This window comes from Schistocerca nitens, chromosome 5 (genome assembly GCF_023898315.1).
Source record: "Schistocerca nitens isolate TAMUIC-IGC-003100 chromosome 5, iqSchNite1.1, whole genome shotgun sequence".
Lineage (NCBI taxonomy): Eukaryota > Metazoa > Arthropoda > Insecta > Orthoptera > Acrididae > Schistocerca > Schistocerca nitens.
In genome coordinates this window covers 620415757-620437943 of record NC_064618.1, presented here as the reverse complement: position 1 = coordinate 620437943, position 22187 = coordinate 620415757, and the positions used below count along the sequence as shown (strand labels likewise).

Genomic DNA, 22187 nt, shown 5'->3' with positions numbered 1-22187 from the left:
TCTTTCATCAGTAGTTAGCGCCTTCAGTAGTTAGAATCTGCTGGTGGCTCACCTCTAATAGCGCAACGCTATGCACTGTCCACATCCAACTGCCCAATACTACAATAGAGAATATTGCAACAATGCCAACCAGCCACAGACTGCACATAGCACAGTCAGTGATTTTCATACAGAGCGCTACGTGGCGTTACCAACATAAAAACCTAAACAAAAATGGTTCAAATGGCTCTGAGCACTATGAGACTTAACATCTGAGGTCATCAGTCCCCTAGAACTTAGAACCTAACTAACCGAAGGACATCACACACATCCATGCCCGAGGCAGGATTCGAACCTGCGACCGTAGCGGTCGCGCGGTTCCAGACTGAAGCGCCTAGAACCGCTCGGCCACACTGGCCGGCAAAAACTTAAACAGCCTACTTACACCAGTCGTTGTGAGCTACCCAAGATCAAGGGACCTGCATCACAGCTCTGTGCTGCTTAGTGCCCCCAGTCTTGGGCTACCATGTGGGCGCACTTCTCGCCGATCATGATTGTCGGCACGTTGGTGTTGCAACGCACAATGAGCGGCATGACGGACGCGTCGGCCACGCGCAGGTTGCGCACGCAGTGGACTCTCAGCCTCGCGTCGACGACTGCGTCAACGTCGCTCGAGGGGCCCATCTTGGCGGTGCCCACGGGATGGAAGGCCGGGCTGACCACGTAGGGCGCAGCGCAGCGCCAGTAATCCGGCGTCAGCCGCCTCCGGTGGCTGCACGCCTCCAGTGGGTGGTCCTCGACGGCGAAGCCTGCGCGCCGCATCGCCTCCGTGGAGCCCATACGGTAGGCGAACGCCACGCCGGACAGCAGGTTTTCGAGGTCGCGCGGGTCTTCCAGGTAGCCGGAGTCGATCAGCGGCGGCTGCGTCGGGTCTGCGCTCCTCAGCCTTATGCGCCCCCGACTCCTCGGTGCCACGAGCGCCGTCATCGGTATAATTGCATCTTTTCGCGCTATCAGTTTGACCACAGGGTCCATCGCTTCTTCCTCGTAGTTGAATATTTTGGCCACTCTATCGCCAGTGCCGCTCGGCACCATTTCAAAGAATAACTGTATGTCTGGGTGGTTACTCCTATCGGCTTCAGAAATCCCAGGAGCATCACGTGACGCTGCATCCGTCCGTATAAATCCTACGTATGAAGTGATTCCGGTAGTTGATAGAGGACCTGTCCTGTTCATTAGGTATTGAAATATACCCTCTTCAGGCACCATTTTCAGCAGTGGCTTCCTTGTGAAATACATACCGACATATGTTACGTGATCCTGAAGATTGTAACCCACTTTGAGGTCCGCTACCACAGGTATACCAATTCCCTCCAAATGAGCTTTTGGTCCAATGCCGGAATGCATTAACAAGTGAGGTGTATTGACAGCCCCTGCTGAAAGAATTATTTCCTTTGTCGCTCTAACTTCGTGCATCTTCCCCTGCTTCAGGAACTGTACACCGTAAGCTATCTTTTTCGTGGATTCGATCAGCACTTTGGTTACGAGCGCAAACTTAACGACATGTAGGTTCGCTCTCTCCTTAGCTGGCATTAAGTATCCACGGGCTGTACTCCACCTCGACCCATTCTTGATGGATGCGTACGCCTGACCAAACCCGATGTTTGGCTCGGTGCTGAAATCTTCGACGAGCTTGTAGCCTAATTCATCGGCTGCAGAGTCCAGTGCATCGATAGCAGGGTCCAGACGCTGAGTCTTTGACACCTGGATGGGGCCGTCGCACCCGTGCAGAGCTGCCGTCTGCGGTCTCCTCTGCAGTTCCTCCCCGTCGAAGGTCTCCAGCTTCTTGAAGAAGGGCAGCACCTCCCGGTAGGACCAGCCGCGGTTCCCTAGCGCCGCCCACGAGTCGTAATCCTGCGGGCTGCCCCTGAAGTAGGCCATGCCGTTGATGGAGCTGCTGCCCCCCAGGACCTTGCCGCGGGGGTAGGCACACCTCCCGCCAGGTTGCAGTTGGCAGACACGACTGTTTACTTCCGTCAGATACGACCAGTCCACCTAAACAAGATCTTTTATTTCAGTTTTTAGTTTGAAGAAAAAAAATTGAGGCTCAGGAACATAAGGCCTTAGAGCTAATAGATCGACAACTCATCACGTTTTTTGGCTTCAGCAAATAAGTCAACAGAAAGTGCTTCCAGCACAGACTACTTCTCTGGTGCTTGTACTTATAGAAAAAGCCTATCATAATGTACTTTCAGCAAATTTGTAGGCTTTAGAAAATGTGGAGGTGAATCAAAATAAACACAGCCCAAACGTAATATCAGAAACCAAAACTGCCAAATATTTAACGCACGGATTTCGTTTTACAACAAGATTACGTCTAGGATGTTGTATTTTACATACATTACCGCCACAATAAACTCTACAGCATTGAAAGCAAAAATATATATGATATGTGGAGGCCAATAAATGATTATATATTACACTCAACGTGATTTGCAAAAGCCTACTAACTTTAGACCAGTCCTGTGGAGATGTAGAGTATGTAACCTGAATATTTAACAATCGGGTTAAAATTCAATCGAGATACTTGGTGATCGGTGAAAAAACTGAGGATTTAGTGGTAGAAGACGGGATAACAATAATGGGAGCTACTGACAAACAGGAAAATGTAGGGGGAAATTATAAACGATGGGAAAGAAGACAAGGAAATCGGTAAAAAAAATTTGGGAAGATGACTATTCCTTCATTAAATTGAAAGCATGGTAATGACAGATGGAGCTTTTGAAATGTGGTGCTAGAGAAGAATGCTGAAAAGTAGATGGGTAGATCATGTTACTAATGAGGAGTTATCGAACAGAATTGGGGAGACAAGAAATTTGTGGTACAACTTGATTAAAACAAGGGGTCAGTTAATAGGAAACATTATGAGACATCAAGGGATCATTAATTTAGTACTGGACGGAAGTGTGTGTGTGGGGGGGGGGGAGGGGCGGGAGGGTGTGTGTAAAAGTTGTAGAGGGTGACCAAGACATGAATACAGTAAGTAGATTTGGAAGGATGTAGGTTGCAGTAGTTGTTCAGAGACGAATGCACAGGGTACAGTAGCATGGAGAGCTGCACCAAACCTGTCTTTCGACTCAATATGCAGATACAAATTTCTGAAGACATCAGAAAATATATATTTAAAAAAACGAAGTAAGAGTGAGAATGTATGTCCAAAACTGAATTATTGATTTTATTCAACAGAAACAATGCAGTATTATGAGAACATTATGAGTGTATCAAATCGATGCAAGAAGAAGTTTCTAATGTATGTTTTGGACTGAGTACCATCTGGAAGCAGGAAAAGGGTGGCAAGTAAGTACTTAGATTTATGGGATCCAGTCGTTAATAACAGAGAAGAACATTTCTGAAGAGCTGTGGAAGGTTAGAGAAAAGTGGAAATAGAGGATTTGAGATGCTCTGTAAAAAAAAAAAAAGATGGTAAAATATGTAAATATTGTTAAACCAAAAATATATATTTTATACTTCAAATGATATCTCAAATATATTTACACAGATCTCATTCACTCTTAAACAGGACTTAGGAAGAGGAAAATAAAATTAGATTTTCCACTTGACTTATCTACTTTGATGGGATGAACTACCTATTTCTACTTGTACACGCATACTCTTCAAACCATTGCAAACAGCATGGCGGACAGTACTGTCACTTTACCATTATTAGGCTTACTGTCGTTCAAGTATGGCGAAAAGCCACTGTTTAAACACCTCTTGTTGTCGCCATCCCTAAGGGAGAGGTACTTCGCCGAAGATATAGTATCGTCCCCGATACATTTTATAAATCCGGTTCTTCAAACAAAGTAGGTTTTCTCTGAATAGTTTGGGTCTCCCTTAAACGCTTGCGAGTTTAGTTTCTTCAGCATCTCTGTGACACTCTCCCATGGATCAAACAAACCTGTGACCTAGCGTGGTGCACGTTCTGTATCTCTTGTTAGGTGTATTTGGTGCGGGTCCCACATACATGAACAATATTCCAGGATGTATCTCAGTCGTATTTTGTAAACACTCTACTATGTTGGCTGATTGTATTTCCATGCTCTCCTATCACTGATATGCAGTTCTACTATCGGCTTTACTTTTACTGCGCCTATGTAATCGAATCATTTCGTACCCCTGTAATTTGTTATTGTTGCTGTTGTGATGTTGAATCCGAAGACTTCTTTGACACAGCTCTCCGTGCTAGTCTGTCCTGTGTAAGCCTCTTCATCTTTGCGTAATTACCACAATTTACATCCTGTTGAATCTTCAAGTCTTCTTCTCGCATTACCATTTTTACCACCCATACCTACTTATATTAGCAAGTTCACAATTCCCTGATGCTTCAGCAACTGATGCTTTCTTTTAGTCAAGTTGTGCCATGAATTTCTTTTCTCTCCAGTTCTATTCACCACCTGCTCTTCTGTTATACGATCCAGCCATCCATTCTTCAGTATTCTTCTTTAGCGCCAGATTTCAAAGCTTCTATTCTCTTCTTGTCAGAAACACTTACCATCCACACTTCACTTCTGTGCAAGGTTACACTCCAGACATATACCTTTAGAAAAGTTTTGCCAACAATTCGATTTATATTAGATGTTAATAAATTCCTGTAATTCAGAAATGCTTTTCTTGCTATCTCTTGCGTGCATGTATCCTCTCTATTTCGTAAGTTGTTTTCACTGCCCAAATAAAAAATTCATCTACTACTTTTGGTTTCTCATTCCCTGATTAATACCCTCAGCATTGCTCTGATTAGATTCGATTACAGTCCATTACCAACCGTTTATATTCATCTTAGAATCTCTTTTCCATTCCGTTCAACTGTTCAACCGAATCCTTTGCCCTCTCCTTCAGAATTACAATGCTTTCGGCAACCCTTAAATTTTTTTCTTAATGAACTTTAATTTCCGTTTCATATTTCTCGTTTACTGGTTGTTCAATACGCAGAGTGAGTAATATTGGAGGAAGGCCACAATCTCTCCCGTTCCCTTCTTAACGACGACTTCCCTTTCGCGTCCTTCGACTCTTATGACTGTAGTCTAGTTTCTGAACAAGTTGCAGGTATCATTTCGTTTCCTGTGTTTTGTTCTTGCTACCTTCAGAATTTGCATAATGTACTCCAGTGAATATTTTCAAAAGGGTTCCCTAAATCTGCAACTTTTATATAAGTAGGTTTGCCTTTCTTCAACCTGTGTTCTAGGATACGTCGTTCAAGTCAGTATTCCTCGCGTGTTTCTATATTTCTCTGGCATCCAAACTGATCTTCCCACAGTCTGGCTTGTACTAGTTTTTCCATTCTTCTGTAAATAATTCGTCTCAATATATTGCAGCCATGACTTATTAAACCGATGGTGCGTTAGTATTCACACCAATCAGCAACTGCCTTCTTTAGAGTCGAAACTATTATTTTCTTCTAGAAATCTAAGATTATTTAGCCTGTCGCATATATTGTGCTAGTCATATAGTGCAGCCTCAGCAGTTCTCTCACCATCCTGTGTCAGTGCCTTATTTCACACAGATTGTCCTTACCAGTTGAATAATCTAATAAGTGCAGGTCTCGATGTAGAGAAATGTGGAAAGTGTGGTAATTATGACTATGAAGAATACATAAAACACTTCCTTGGCTGATAGCAAATACACTGTATTTGATGCGGAGCGGCGTGCGAATATATTTCAGCAGCAGGAAAACAGCTCTCTCTGCGGCTTCACTGCTAGCACTCTATATTCGCACATGCATTCTTGGGCGAAACCTCCGGCCTCACGACGTCTTTTATGGTATTAACGAAGGTGGGAGGAGTTGGTCAGCCCCTACATAACTGAATTTGTCTTTCTGAGATTCGGGATGGAAAAACAGCATTTGTTTCTCTAAGATTGCCAAAATTGTCATCGGACTACCACTTTCGGCCTGTGGTGTCCTCCTTCGTCTACATCTACATCTACATAGATTCTCCTCAAGCCACCGTACGGTGCGTGGTGAAGGGTACCCTGTACCTCTACTAGTCATTTCCTGTTCCACTCGCAAATAGAGAGAGGGAAAGACGACTGTGTATATGGTTCCGTATGAGCCCAAATTTCTCGTATCTTATCTTCGTGGTCCTTATGCGCAATGTATGTTGGTGGCAGTTAGAATCGTTTGGTAGTCGGCTTCAACATATCCTAATAGAAGAAAACCAGAGTGGCGTCGCTAACAAAATAAACGAAATTAACTAGGCATCGTCGAATAGAATTAATAGTATTGTGCCAACTAAACAACAGTCTTTTCAGAATCCGAATGTCAACTCTGCTGGCAGTGTTCCTTCGTTCGCACCATATTACAAGACTGCTATTCGTCATCACCATATGGCCCCAACACCTGGCGTAATGGTACTGGGTAGCACACGGCACACATGATCCCCTCTGGTTCTCATTGTTGGAAAGATGGATAGGTGCCACACATTTCTGGCGTGTTAAGACTGGCGGCTGTGTCCTATCTTTAAGGTCTCCGTCATGTTTCCATTCAACTAAATAACGCCAAAGCACATCTTGCCTGTGCTGTACTGACCTACCTCTATGTAGAGAATGTTGGACTGTTTCGTGACCAGGAAGCTCTCAAATCTCTCACTCAATGGAAACACCTGTTCATGGTTTGCCAAGGGACTATTGTTGAAATTGGCATAAAACCAAGGCATCATGCCGTCACACACCTGTATGATTAACCCAAGCTCAGTTTCACTGCATGTCCAGTCAGGTTACGAACATTTGTGCTACTAGATATGGCAATTCTACATACTAAATTTTGCACTCTGTGTACCACCAAATCACATACAAATTTAACCATGCATTCTCGCTACTGTACTGTCTATATACGTATATAATAACTTGGTGAACGCTGCTTCGCTTGCTTGTACTGTATGACCTTCATAGATTTTATTTTTATTTCATCGAATTTTTATGTTGTTCTCAAACTGTAAACATTTCTAAGCTTTCCATTCTAATTAAGACCATATAAACATGGTATTTTCCGAATGCACTTCTGAACAAAAAACGATTCTGGTAGCTGGAGCCCAAATTTTTTGTTAATCATGCCTTTTGCGTTCTTGTAGAGATGTTTCCAAAGCAACTTCCATCGACTACCAAGTATTTCTTTACATCTAACAGAGAAGTGGAATACTAGTTTTCATCAATATAGCTTCAATATTTTTTAATGAAACGAAATATTTTCTTAAAAATTTTCATCCCCTATTGCACTGCCTTAGAGGCTGGATTCCCAAAAACACCGAAAGGCGTATTTTTTTTATTTCTAACACAGAAGTCAAATACCAGTTGTCATAGATGAAGCTTCACAAATCCTTTAGTAGTTCTTTAGTAATTACTTATTTTCAAACAAACTTTCACCCACTATTTTACCCCCTTAGTGGTTGAATTTTCAAAAATGCTGAACACGTATTTTTTTCCTTACTGAGAAACCAAATACCAATTTTCGTAGACCTAGCTTCAAAATTACCTTAACAGCGAAGGAATTCGAAAAAGCCTTTCATCCCCTATTTCACCCCCTTAGGAGTGGAATTTCTGACAATCCCTTCTTAAACGGCGCTTACAGTATAAGGTCCACATGCAGTGAAAACTTCTAGTATCTATCCATAGCGGTTTGAGCTGGGCGATGATGAGTCAGTGAATCAGGGTTTCACCCCCTTAGGGGTTGAATTTCAGAAAAAGTGAAACACGTTTTTTTCATTTCTAAACGAGATGCACAACACCAGTTTTCAAATATTTATATTTAAAAAAGCATTCGAAATTAAGTATATTCAAAAGACGTTTCATCCTCTATTTCACCCCCCTAGAAGCTGAATTTCCAAAAACAGTGTAACACAATTTTTTTTATTTCTAACTGAGAAGCCAAATTTAAGTTTTCGTTCATTTAGCTTTAAAAATGCTTTCATAATAAAATATCTTCATACAAAAATCTTATCCCCTATTTACCCTCTTAGGGTTCAATTTCCAAAAACATGGAAAATCGTATTTTTTTTTTTATTTGTGCGATAAGTCAAATAGCAATGTTCATAGATGTACCTTTACAAATACTTTGGAAGTTCTTTAATAATGATACATTTTCATAAATGTATCACCCACTGTTTCACCCCCTTATGTTTAAATCTACAAAAACGCTGAATTCCGTATTTTTTCATTTCTGACCAATAAACGAAACACCAATTTTCGTAGGTCTAGCCTCTAAACTGCCTTAATAGCGACATTTTTCTAAAACACCTTTCATCTCCTATCTCCTTAGGGTTGGAATTTCAAAAAATCCCTTCTTAAACAGGATAACATGCACACCTTCTCCAAATTTTAATTTCTATCCTTAGGGGTTTCGGCACGGTGGTATTCTTTTGTCTCGGAGGGGAACATCCAATGTTACCACACTCGGCCCCCACTCCACCTCAAGGTGGCCGGAGTGGGGGAACACAAACTTGAAATCTTCACTGAGGACCCCCGTTTTTTATTAAAGATTACGATTCTATGAAAAATCAACATACATTTTGTCTGAATTATTTTCTTTGTTTCGCCACAGATGGAGCTGTAGTTGGAGGAATAGAAATGGGTTCTCAGTCGTAATTTAGAACATGCTGCTCAATGGCCTTCGAATATCCAATGGCATGTGGAACCCAACTCCATGCTGCGAGGGTAGGACAGGCAAGTATTTCATGCCTTCTAATAGGGAACCCCACTCGCACCGTGGTATTCTTCCCACATGTCGACTACCGAACGCGGCACTGTGGCCATGGCTTGAGGCGAAGGCTATTTTACTTTTCCTGTTATAATGAGTCCTCGAAAGTTGTACTGCCAACTTTAATAGATTTAGTGATCCGCTTTTAAAACGACCATACATAGGACAGAAGCACATCTGCAGAAGTGCCAGCACAGGCGTTTCTGATACGGATGACCATGTCTTCACGACCTTTTGGCCCTTGCTGGTACATCTTATCTTTTAAACATCCCCACAGCAAGAAATCCGTCGACGTCAAATCCGGCGACGTCATATCCGGTGACACAGCGGGCCGATCCACCGACCAGTGTAAAGACGGTTTAATACCATCTGCATTTTAATTGTGTAAAGCGCTGGGCTGCCGTCACTCTGAAACCACATACGTTTTCGAACGTCCAGGCTAACATCCTGCAGTAGTTCCTATTCCAAGAATGTTAGATATTTGCGTCCATTCACCACGCTGTCGATAAAATATGGACCAATGAGTTTGTTCAGCATGCTGTCACGCCATACGTTAGTCAACTAAGGATGTTGATTGGCAACGAGCCGTAACCAGTAGGGATTGTCTACATTCCAGTAATGCTTGTTGTGCCGGTTAGTGCTACCATGGTTTGTGAATGTAGACACAGCGGGAAATAGTACATCGGCAAAGAACGTGGGAGTCGTTTGCATTTGTTGACGTGCCCAGTCACAAAACACTAATTGGTTACGAAAATCGTCGCCATGAAGTACTTGATGCAGTGAGACGTAGTATGATTGAAACTTAATGACGATGGAGTATTGTCACAGTATTTTCTACCGCATTCGCGGTATAATTGCCGGGTGCTTACCCGTGAGTTGCGGAAAGCTGCCACTAGTACAGCTACTTCATTAGCTTCTCCTGTAACACGTTTGTTTTGTTTCCTTTTGCCGGTCTGTGCACTGCTACCACACATAAAGGCGCTAGCAACTTGGTAAAAGAACGAGCGAGAGCGAGCTTTCTCCGAAAACGAGGGACTTCAGGGTAACAGCAGCTTCAACATTTCGCCTACGTTCTACGTAAATCAGGACCACTTCAATCTTTTCTTCTGTTGTTGCAACATTTATCGTCCACTTGCACGTCTTTTCTCAAATAATAGCTATGTCTTCAGGCAATAAACACCGCGAAAGTATTGTAGTGTTTAGGGCCGCTATCTGCTCTGGATCTGCACGATACGTGAATTCCAGTCATAGTTATGATACATCGTAGATTGGAAATACATGGCCACAGTGCCCTGTTCGATATTCCGGAGAAATACAACGTTTCAAATGGCGTTTCCAATTGTAAGTTACGAAATACTGTTGTCTCACCATCGTGGTATGGAGGTGGGTTTCCACATACCACTGGATATTCAAGGGCCATTTCTGTTACCCCGATTACAGCGCCATCTGTGATGAAACAAAGAAAATGCTTCAGACGAAACAGGTCGATTTGGCCGTAGAATTGTAACCTGTAACAAAAAGTGGGGGTTCCCATTGAGATTTCAAAGTTGGCCCCCATCACCGACGCATGAGATGGGTTGAAGGGTCGAGTGTGGTATTGTGGAATGTCCCCTTCGGTGACAAACAAATTGGAATCATAGCATTTTTTGATCCGATGTGAAATTTTCGAGATATTTCAATGTTTTCACCCTGTGCACATAAAATCAATTAACAGTGCAGTAGAAAGCATTTCAATCAAATCTGGGATAAAATCAGCACTGCGGGTTTTATGATGCCCGAGTTCAGATAGGACTGGAGCTTTGGGCAAAAAACTGTTTATCCTGCCTTTGGTATACAGGCTGCTCTGCATGACAGGCATGTTGGAGGGAACAGTATCGGCCCGCCAAGTAACCCTCCCTGCAGAACAGCCTATGTCTCAGGGGCAGGAAATGGCTATTTAAACTGGTTAGATGGAGATAAGCTACATATTTTTTAAATATCTATCACGTACGAATATATATCTGATAACATATAAATGGAAAAAGTTGTTAGCAGAAACCTAGAAAAATTTGTGAGCATTTTTCTTCAACTTTTTATATGATATACCTGATAAATGTTCAGATGCATATAGGCTACATTTTTAAAAATATATATGATAACATAAATAAGTGATCTACACTATTATATAAAGGCGAGTCACTGATTAATGATGTTACCAAAAATGTTGGAAAGCTCTTGACTGGTTTTTCTCCAAATTTTTACACAATACTGTAACAAACATTTGACGAACGTAGGCTATATATTTTTAATCTGTATGTGGTATGTGCTCTAGGAAAGCATATTATGCGTATGGAGTCTTTTAAACCAAAAGTGATTGTAACAACAGTATTGTGATTAAATGTAAAATATTTAAACAATATTAATAACGACTTAGTGTGAAATCCACAGACACTGTTGAAAATAAAGCCTAATTTTTGTATGTCATAATCAAGTTACGCATAAGTTGTAATTATGTATTACCTATGTAAGAAATATGAAAACATATACAGGATGTAATGGAGATAAGTACAAATGTTTATATTGATGACTCAGAATGGTGTGGGGAACAACATTATATTAGTATTTAAGTCATTTTCAGACTAATATTTGTAGCTGTTACAAATTGTATGTTTTTATGTTGTGTAATACCACTAATGTTCATTTTTCCCACAGTGGCAAGTCAGGTATTGAGGTGTGGACACAAGAATGCAAAATGGGCAGTCTACATTTCCAGGTATCATTCATTGATAGTCCTGATACCGCCATGCAGAAAACATTAGGTCATAAACAAGAGGTTGTGGGAAGACTGTTCGACACAGAAAAAACACCCAACACACTAATGTTTGTACATATTAAGCTACCGCATACAAAAATATGTGCACTTATACCTGTTACACCCTGTGTATTTTTTAGTTTGTTTACTTGCAAAAGACATTCTAACACAAAAATATTCGTTTACCATTCACAATTTAACCATATTATAATTAGTTAGTTATCACTTACAAAGAGGTGTGTTACAAATCAATTTCTACTCGCTCTCCATCTCACATGATGACACCCATTGTTATTTACAGACAACCTTGTAACACTCATCACATTGTTCATTCACTCTCCTGTCCTTTGACCTTGGACAGGAATCAGATCTTTTTTCCTTTTAGATTTGAGACATCAGCATCCTGATTACCATGTTGCTCGCCCTTCACGACAAGTAAAATTGTATTATTACTCGATGATGCAATTTTATTGCAAGCAGTGTATCTGCTGGTGAAGTACTTACTGAACAGTGCCGTGTGTTCAAGAATCTGTACATCTGAGCAGCTCTCTGGGACTCACATACCTCTGTCTTTGCCAGTGAGGGGAAGAGTCCGGGGATGTCTGAGGTGGGCGGCGGGTCCCCGCCTGCCTCGAGCAGCAGCACCCTCCAGTCGGGGTTCTCCGAGAGGCGAGCTGCCACCGCGGACCCGGCGGACCCGGCGCCGACCACCACGAAGTCGTACTCCGGTAGCGGGCTCAGGGTGTCGGGCGGGTAGGCGCCGCGGTCTGACAGCAGGCACTGCGCTTGCGCCAGGGTTGCCAACAGCTGCGCGAACAGCACGCCGGCGCTGCCGCCCAGGTTGCACGTGTCCGTCTCCGCTGCCCACTGCGGGGCAGCTGCAGGGCCAGTGCACGAATGCATCAGAGGCGAGGCTGCACCGAGAGCAAGCGTTCGTAAACTCTGCAGACTAATCGCTTCACAAATGTCAACAACTACAAAGAAACATTATTTTCACGAAACACACTTTATTGGATTACCTAAATAGTATACATTGCTGATGTCTTACAGATTTATTGTGTTGGCTCTGAGCACTATGGGACTCAACTGCTGAGGTCATAAGTCCCCTAGAACTTAGAACTACTTAAACCTAACTAACCTAAGGACATCACACACATCCATGCCCGAGGCAGGATTCGAACCTGCGACCGTAGCGGTCGCGCGGTTCCAGACTGTAGCGCCAGAACCGCTCGGCCACCAGCGGCCGGCTATTGTGTTGGTGCACAGATTCGTTACATTTATCAGATAACAGAGGGTTTAGTCATCAGTAATATATTCTGCTTCACTATTTACAACAGTCTGCCAACATTGGGTTAACTTTTCGATACCGCGACTGTAGAAATCACATGGTTTTGAGGTGAGAAATGGGTTGATCCATATTCGGGCCGCATTTTCATCCGGATAGGAAGTTCCTTAAAGGTAGAGAGCGGAGAAGATGAACCTTTGACGGCACAAGATCGGGCACAAGAAACGGGTGCGGAATGATTTCCTAACCCATCTCCGGTATAGTGCTTTTTTTGTGTTAGCAGAAGAGCCAACACCGTGTTACGAGTGGAGGCCGAAATGCACTCGTTTCAGCTCACGCAGGCTGGCGTGAAGAGGGAAAAACTATGCTGACGTGAGGTCTGGAACGACAAGGAATGAGAATTCAGAAAGCGGACATAATTAGTATGGTACTTAACTTAAGTCCATTAATGATGAACGTCGCTCTTGACGGTACATGATTCACAATATTATGTGTTCAGAATACATTCTTGAAGTGATTATAGCAACGGAATACGGCGCCTTGCTAGGTCGTAGCAAATGACGTAGCTGAAGGCTCTGCTAAACTGTCGTCTCTGCAAATGAGAGCGTATGTAGACAATGAACCATCGCTAGCAAAGTCGGCTGTACAACTGGGGCGAGTGCTAGGGAGTCTCTCTAGACTAGACCTGCCGTGTGGCGGCGCTCGGTCTGCAATCACTGATAGTGGCGACACGCGGGTCCGACGTATACTAACGGACCGCGGCCGATTTAAAGGCTACCACCTAGCAAGTGTGGTGTCTGGCGGTGACACCACACTTTTTGTCAGTCTATCAGAATGCGACCGGGCGTTATCGTGGTGTAGTATCACTTCAAGTAATCTTGCTGTTCGTTGCTCTTGGATTGTGCCTGAAAGACATCTCAGCTGTTGGCAATAATTGTCAGCAGTGATGGTTACACCTCGTGGAAGTAATACGTAATCACACCGTCGCGGTTCCACCAGATGCATAACATTATCTTTTGTGGATGCTCGCTTGTCTTTTAGGGAGGAGTTTCTGCTTTTTTCTTATCCTTACGTTAGGATAAAGAGACCAATTGTCGTTACCAGTAACGATACGGGAAACGGGTGGTCGGTGTTACTCACGAACTAATTGACGACGAGGGAGCAGAAATGCACATTTTATACCCGCTGACTTTTGTGATTTGGACATACAGTATGCGGTGCTCATACATCCGACTTTTGAACCTTCCCCAGTGCATGAAAATGTCGCACGATGGTGCAATGATCACAGTTCACCACATTTACCGCTTCTCGAATACACTGATATGGATCATATAGTGCATAATGCGTTTAAACGATCTTCATCAAACCCCGAAGGCCTTCTTAAACGTGGAGAGTCACTAATGTCAAAATGATCCTCCTGAAGACGAGGAAACCATTTTCTTGTCGTGCTCTGTCCAATGGTTTTGTCCCCATGCACGGCGCAAATGTTTCTCGCTGCCTCCGCTGCTGTCACGTCTCTATTGAACTGAAACGAAAGAATATGTCGGTAATGTTCCGATTTCTCCAGTTGGCACTCCATTTTCTAGCGTCCACTGCTCCGTTCACTATCTCCAAATGGCAATATGACAGTATGTCTACTAAAATAGCAACAGTGAACCACAAATACAAAATGACAATGGATAAATAAACCCATAGCAAGCGAAATACCAACACTCAAAACGAAAACGCTGCAAACTTACGCACCAACCTAATATATTCGACAAATAAACATCACATATGTAATACGACGCTGGAAAAACATTTTTATCAGTTTTCAGTTGCAAATAAAGAACATCTAAAAGTCAAGAATCTTTCCCAAAGCTGAACATCTACAGATTAGTTATTTTATAGCAGTAATTTCCAGTTTATTTTAACCTACTGAACAAGTAACAATAAACTAGTTCAGTAAGGTATTGTGCTTCATTAGTTTCTTTCTCATGCTCATCAGAACACTCCATGGCCTGCCCATTGAACTCTCGAACTCTCGGGCATGAAAATATATCTTTAGTTTCAATACTTCGGTTCTTTATTTTTCCTCGTTTGGCTTCTAGGTTCTTTTATAGGTGATCGACCATTCTCCTTGAAACTTTGTTAGTTTTCTTCTCTTCAGCAATGACTGGAGTGCACAATATGTTGTTTGACTTCGCAGATGGAATTATCTTTGTCCTTTTGCTTAAAAATAAGAGTTACAGCTTCAGGGATTTTGCATGGTAGCTTCTTTCTCATTAATTAGCTTATTTTTCATTAATCTAATAGCAGTGATCTTGAAATCGGACATATGCTAGTTCTTGCTCGAACCATGTAGGTGCCACTGTGACCCCGAACCTCATCGTAGTGTTACAGTATGGTTATGGTCTCAAGTTTTCTCAATTGCTTTCCAGTGGTATCAAATACAGTATCTGGGGGCATGTAACTGTGACGCCCAACTGGGAAGTAGTGAGCTTCTTACTTCGAAAACATAATATAAATATCTACTACAGACATAGAGGTTCGCCTTTGAGAAAATTCGTTTCTTTTTTTCGCTGTTGAGTTTAGAAAATTTCACCGTTTTATGTCCAATATTAAACAGACACGAAGTAAGTTTCGATAAAACCAGTATACTGAAAGGGATTGTCCCAATTAGAAGTACACGAATACAAATATAATTCATTTTTGCAAACTTTGAAGTTACTGAGTTTTATGAAAACGGTCCTCAACTAGTCTAATGAAGATATTCACTAAGGGCTTCACTTGATCCTGCACTGTATTCTGTACTGCCCCAGAATTTGTTCTCGAAGCACAACTCCCGCCACTGCACAGTGTTAGATGCTATATTCAAGTCACGTATTGTTCGTTAAAAGGTTATATAAATGGTAGTGCACTATTGCTTCCCGTATACGCTTTATTTCCTCATCATATCCTCTCCTCTGCATAATTTCTAATATCCAGCCATTGCAGCGATATGTAGAGCGACTTAGAGAGTGGTGGTCGCATTATCTGTGTCGCAGGAGGCTCCCTTTCGGAGACTAAGACTCCGGAGATCGGTGCATGTTCATCCAACTGGGATGGCCGCTAGTCCACCATAGCAGTTGCATAGGCAGTTTCTGACTTTTTATTGGAGCTTTAGGATGCCATTTCGCAAATACAATTGTTATCTCACTTTCTGAATTTTGAGTTCTAGTTTGGAACTCTGCTTGTGTGTATCAGTAGTGATTTACGCTCACTTTACTTGCAGTTATAGATTTCACTCCTTATCGTATTTTTGGGTATCGCCGTTGCAACGGTAAGTGGCTCGCTGCGTTAAGTCTGCCTACAACAGAACAAAAATGGCAGTCTCATCTTACGTAATCATTGGTGACATAAATTCGCGGTAGTAGCGCTTCTGGATCGAAGAGTCCACGGGTGTACTGCCCGTTGGTAGTGTCCAACGGGCGCAATGATTCGGTGATCATACGTGTTGCCACCGTCAGGGTCGCTGACGAACTGAGCTCCAGATTATTTCTATTTTGTTTCTTTTTATTGTCGTGTCATATATTAGTGAAAGGCCCGTCGGTTTTGCTGATACGCCATGTATGGTTGTGTGCGTAGGGTATTTAGATTTTTTGGATAGTCTTTATTTGGCTTTAGGAGAACAGGATTGTTATTCGTTTTGGACATAGATGTCCGCCAGTCCGCCTGCATAGATCGTGGTTTCTTCTTCCTTCTTGGAATTCTTCTTCTTCTTCCGCAGGTTGTCTTCATTTTTGCTAGCATGTTGCCAGTTCGTCGTTCCGTTCCCATCTTTGTTAGTCCACACGAGTTTACGGTGGCGTAGTAGCATGGGTGCCTATTGTAATATTCGCTCTATCTGTCTAACATATGAGGTTCATTTCTATCTAACATAATAGTTTAACTGTTTATATAGGTCTGCAATGTATTACAACCCTAACACTACAGTCCTAATATTAGAGTCCTGTCTCTCCTAATCATGTAAGTCTAGGGAAGGCTAGGGGGACATTTATACATCATTAATGGCGCCACTGTCTTAATGTTGCAATCCTATCTATCGTAATGGTTTGAATATAGGGGGACATTTATACATCAATGACCTATACTATTTGAGATGAGCCTATTCTACTGGGTCTTCTATCAAGCTGCGTGGAACTCTTTGCTTGTGCCAGCGTGTAGATTTACTAGTTGCTATGCTGTCTACGTCTACAGTTCTTTCTAATGTTGTCTGATTTATTATAAACTTTAGCTGCGAATTTTCTGATTATATCGTCTAATAAGACCAGCTCCAATATCTCGTGAAGGCCTCTGTTTCGTGCCCAAGGTGGAGCTCTTGGTATACAGTGTATTACTTTATTTTGCACAATTTGTAGCTGGTATCGCGTTGTTCTACTTGTTGTGCCCCAGGACGTGCAGAACTGTTGTTTTGTACATAATTTTTTTGGTCTCTTGTTTGACGTTCTTGCTCCTGAAGTAGGGAAGAGGGCTTTGGCGAGGTTTTGAGCTTTCACCTTATTTTCCATGATTCCATGGTGGTAGAGCAGCTTCCTGTCCAGTATGATGCCAAGGTACTTGACTTCGTCCCTCCAAAGTAGTTCCTGCACACTGAGTCGAAGTCTTTCTCCGAGGATGGGTCTTTCTCCAGTGATGGGTAGACTGCTGCTAGTTACTTTCCATCGATTTCCACGGTGAAGTTCCTATTGGACAGCAAGCTGTCTATTAGTTTTGTGTACGTGGCAGCCATGGTTGTCTGAGTAATTTCCAGATTAGGTATCCAAACTATACTTTAGCGAAGGCCTTTTGCCAATCGAGGAACATGGCAGCTGTTGAATTTTGGAGATTCATGTTTGGGATGCGTGTTCAGTTAATCGAAGCACTTTAATTTCTACTGAAACCTGCTGAAAGCCGAACTGTTCCTCTCTAAGGGCGTTCTCTTCATTTAGGGTCTTCTATTTTCGGTTCAACTCCCTCCAGAATTTTCATCATGGTTTGGAGGAGACTTAAAGGACAGTTGTTGGCCAGGAGACTAGAGTCTTTCCCTAGTTTTGGAATAGTTATTAGTTTGACTTTCTTCCAAGCTGCTGGACAGTAGCTTAGTGGCAGTCAATTGTTTGTGATTCGAGTGAGAAATAGCAATGGTTTCCTTGGAACCTTTTTTGAGGTGCTCATAGTAATTTTATCCAGGCCTCACCGTTTACGTATTTCTTTTCTGATTTCGGTGGGTGTGGCAAGTTCTGGAGGTATGTCGGGTGTATTTCTGAGTACTTCGATTTCCTGCAATATCCTGTCATCCTTTTCCTGGTCGCTTCGGCTGCGGACCTCGAATTTAGCGAGGCAGTTTTGCTTCTCGAACGTATCCGCGGCGAGTTCGGTCTTCGATAGGATGTCAAATACAGTGCCTTGATTGCCCACAAGAGCCGTCTTCCCTGCCTGCTGACCTTCCAGTTTTTGGACTACTCTCCAGTCGTCTTGCAATTGAAGCTTGAATGATTTCATTCTGTCATCCTAAATTTCTGCTTTTCATTCTATAAGGCGTTTTTGTTACTCCCTTGTCAAGTTGTTGATTTCTGTGCGGTCCCTTGGGCCGCGGGTGTGTTGCCACAGTTTTCTCGCTTTAGTCTTGGGGTAACGCAGGTCTAGTAGAAGAGGGAAAAAGTCATCTGTGGATTTTGTATGCATCGTTGTCTTGGTGACGTTTTTGGCTGCCTTTTGTATGTTTCTTGTATGTTTCTGTATTGCTTCATCGATCTTCATATTGGTGGTGATGTCAGCGGATGGCTGGGTTGAAACAGTAAGCGCCGATCTGTATTCGAAAAATGGTTCAAATGGCTCTGAGCACTGTGGGACTCAACTTCTGAGGTCATTAGTCCCCTAGAACTTAGAACTAATTAAACCTAAATAACCTAAGGACATCACACATATCCATGCCCGAGGCGGGGTTCGAACCTGCGACCGGATCTGTATTCCTCCCAGTTTATTTATACGGGTTTGTTGGGTGAGTGAGGCGGTGGCACGATCTTTAGGTAGTGTGTGCCCACTAGGTGGTGGTTTGAGGATAGGTGGTTGCAGGCTTGCATGACCATATGTCCATTTAGGCCTTTTGTTAGGACAATCTCCGCGACGTCTAGTCTGTGCTCAGGTAGAAGTGCCTCTGGACGTCAGGTCCTCACACGATGAACTGTAATGTGTCTTCGAGAGCCTTTTGGATTGGGTACTTGAGAGTTCCAAAACGGATGTTTCGCACTTAGGTCTGCCCCGAGAAACACCATCAGGTGTAGCCCCAATATTGTTTGTAGATCGTCCTCTAAAAGTTGGCGATTTGTGGATAGATATATGGCTCCTATCAGTTCCATCCCATAACTGGTACCTATTTTCACGAGTATTAGTTTGTCGGTTTCTATTGCCACGTGGATCATCGTGTTTTTCAAAAAGATCACGGTGATACTGTCACGTTGGTTCCGGCGGTCGGACCTGTAGCAGGTGATATTTCTGAGTCGGAATGCGGGCGAGCCACAAACCAGACATCATCATGTCCTAAGTCGGAATCTGTCGGACGGCGGCAGATGTGTCTCGATCCCTCCCGCCGGAGGTTCGAGTCCTCTCTCGAGCATTGGTGTGTGTATGTTGGCCTTAACATAAGCTAATTTAAGTAGTGTGTAAGTCTAGGAACCGATGATCACTGCAGTTTGGTCCTTTAGGAATTCACACACATTTTGAACAGAATTTAGTACATACAGACTTTCCTGCTAAGTGCGCGAATCGGCCGTGACGAGAGAGCTAGCGCCGCTTAGTGCAAATATACAGAATGATACATTTTTGACACCTAAACCACACAAAAAGTAGCACGTAGCATTAATGTTTCGAATAGCAGCCTGTTCGTGTAGACAGCTTAACTGTCCAAGATGTAATGCTTACAAAGGGGACTAGATGAGGAAAATAAAGGCGTTGTTTGATATAACATTACAGACGACTTCCATCAAACAGGACATCAATTTATTGAAATGAAATATTTCTTATACATACATCATTTTATAACAAATCCCGTAGCAAAGTCATTATCCTAATTCCTGAATATTTCGTGACCGTACATCTTTTTTTTCGATTGGGGCTCGACTGACCCTACCCAAAGTACTTTCTTCTATACTAGATTGAATGCCGTTACCTTCTCGTAATGAAATAAAAGTATTCGATCCTAAACTCGATGAATGTGTGCATTCAATACCTGATGAAATATAGAGTGAGTTCGGCTTCAACGGTGACGCAGATCTTGATCAATATTATAGAAGCAAGCATGACAGTGATTCAGAGTGAGGCGAGTAAGAGGAAAATGAAAATGAGGTGGAAAAGGTGTTAGAAGCAACTAGGTCAAAAAACATGAAAAGAAAAGTTTACTATTTTAGTTCAAATGGCTCTGAGCACTATGGGACTTAACTTCTGAGGACATCAGTCCCCTAGAACTTAGAACTACTTAAACTTAACTAACCTAAGGACATCACACACATCCATGCCCGAGGCAGGATTCGAACCTGCGAACGTAGCGGTCACGCGGCTCCAGACTGTAGCGCCTAGAACCGCACGGCCACTCCGGCCGGCTTACTATTTTAGTTGTAGCACACCAGTAAGCAGTGAATGTTGAAAGAAAGTTTGTAGGAACTGCGTATAAAAGTCTTTGTTTTGTTTACTTCTTGACTGAAGAAGTTTACAATTTATATTATTTCATTGCTAAGTATCCTGTTTTTATAATCCATTAATAATTTCTGACTCAACAATTTTGTGATGGTAAGAAACATTCCAATTCTTCGTACACAAAATTTTTGTTACTTTGAAGTATTTATTCAAGAAGAAAGTAAAGAAAATTCGGACCTGAAAACACTGGAGCTTAGTTCGTCAGCACACCTGATGATGGTGACATGTCTGATCATCGAATTTTTGTACCCGGTGGACACTATAAACCGGCAGTACACCCATGAATTGTTCCATCAACAGATACACTGGAGAAACTGAAAAATCATATCATACAGGTATACCTTGTTAGAGTCTTGGTCGATCTGACTCAGACACGTTTTTCAGTCACAGACGACGAATCTAACTATATCTTTAATTTACTCTGTGTATTGAGCAACTAGTCTCAATATTCACATTAGACATTGAATTTGGAATTTAATGCCTGAAAGTGAAAGCTGGAAGCGTTAGAGTTTTTCCACATACCTCGAAAGGGAATGAAGTGTTACTCCTGAGCAGCTGTAACTTTTTAGGTTTCCATTAAATTACTTGTCCGACTGTGCAGCTTAAGGGCGTAGAATACACTCCTGGAAATTGAAATAAGAACACCGTGAATTCATTGTCCCAGGAAGGGGAAACTTTATTGACACATTCCTGGGGTCAGATACATCACATGATCACACTGACAGAACCACAGGCACATAGACACAGGCAACAGAGCATGCACAATGTCGGCACTAGTACAGTGTATATCCACCTTTCGCAGCAATGCAGGCTGCTATTCTCCCATGGAGACGATCGTAGAGATGCTGGATGTAGTCCTGTGGAACGGCTTGCCACGCCATTTCCACCTGGCGCCTCAGTTGGACCAGCGTTCGTGCTGGACGTGCAGACCGCGTGAGACGACGCTTCATCCAGTCCCAAACATGCTCAATGGGGGACAGATCCGGAGATCTTGCTGGCCAGGGTAGTTGACTTACACCTTCTAGAGCACGTTGGGTGGCACGGGATACATGCGGACGTGCATTGTCCTGTTGGAACAGCGAGTTCCCTTGCCGGTCTAGGAATGGTAGAACGATGGGTTCGATGACGGTTTGGATGTACCGTGCACTATTCAGTGTCCCCTCGACGATCACCAGTGGTGTACGGCCAGTGTAGGAGATCGCTCCCCACACCATGATGCCGGGTGTTGGCCCTGTGTGCCTCGGTCGTATGCAGTCCTGATTGTGGCGCTCACCTGCACGGCGCCAAACACGCATACGACCATCGTTGGCACCAAGGCAGAAGCGACTCTCATCGCTGAAGACGACACGTCTCCATTCGTCCCTCCATTCACGCCTGTCGCGACACCACTGGAGGCGGGCTGCACGATGTTGGGGCGTGAGCGGAAGACGGCCTAACGGTGTGCGGGACCGTAGCCCAGCTTCATGGAGACGGTTGCGAACGGTCCTCGCCGATAGCCCAGGAGCAACAGTGTCCCTAATTTGCTGGGAAGTGGCGGTGCGGTCCCCTACGGCACTGCGTAGGATCCTACGGTCTTGGCGTGCATCCGTGCGTCGCTGCGGTCCGGTCCCAGGTCGACGGGCACGTGCACCTTCCGCCGACCACTGGCGACAACATCGATGTACTGTGGAGACCTCACGCCCCACGTGTTGAGC

The 22187-nt window shown here is 43.2% G+C and overlaps 1 protein-coding gene across 1 annotated transcript in view; it reads right to left on the bottom strand.

The window, feature by feature from the left end:
• Nucleotides 1-420: 420 nt before the first annotated feature.
• The window catches only part of LOC126260622 (glucose dehydrogenase [FAD, quinone]-like), a 33420-nt gene continuing 11653 nt past the window's right edge, over nucleotides 421-22187 (bottom strand). The window contains 2 exon segments of the mRNA XM_049957960.1: nucleotides 421-2034; nucleotides 12081-12430. Coding sequence (XP_049813917.1) covers nucleotides 421-2034; nucleotides 12081-12430 — 1964 coding nt within the window.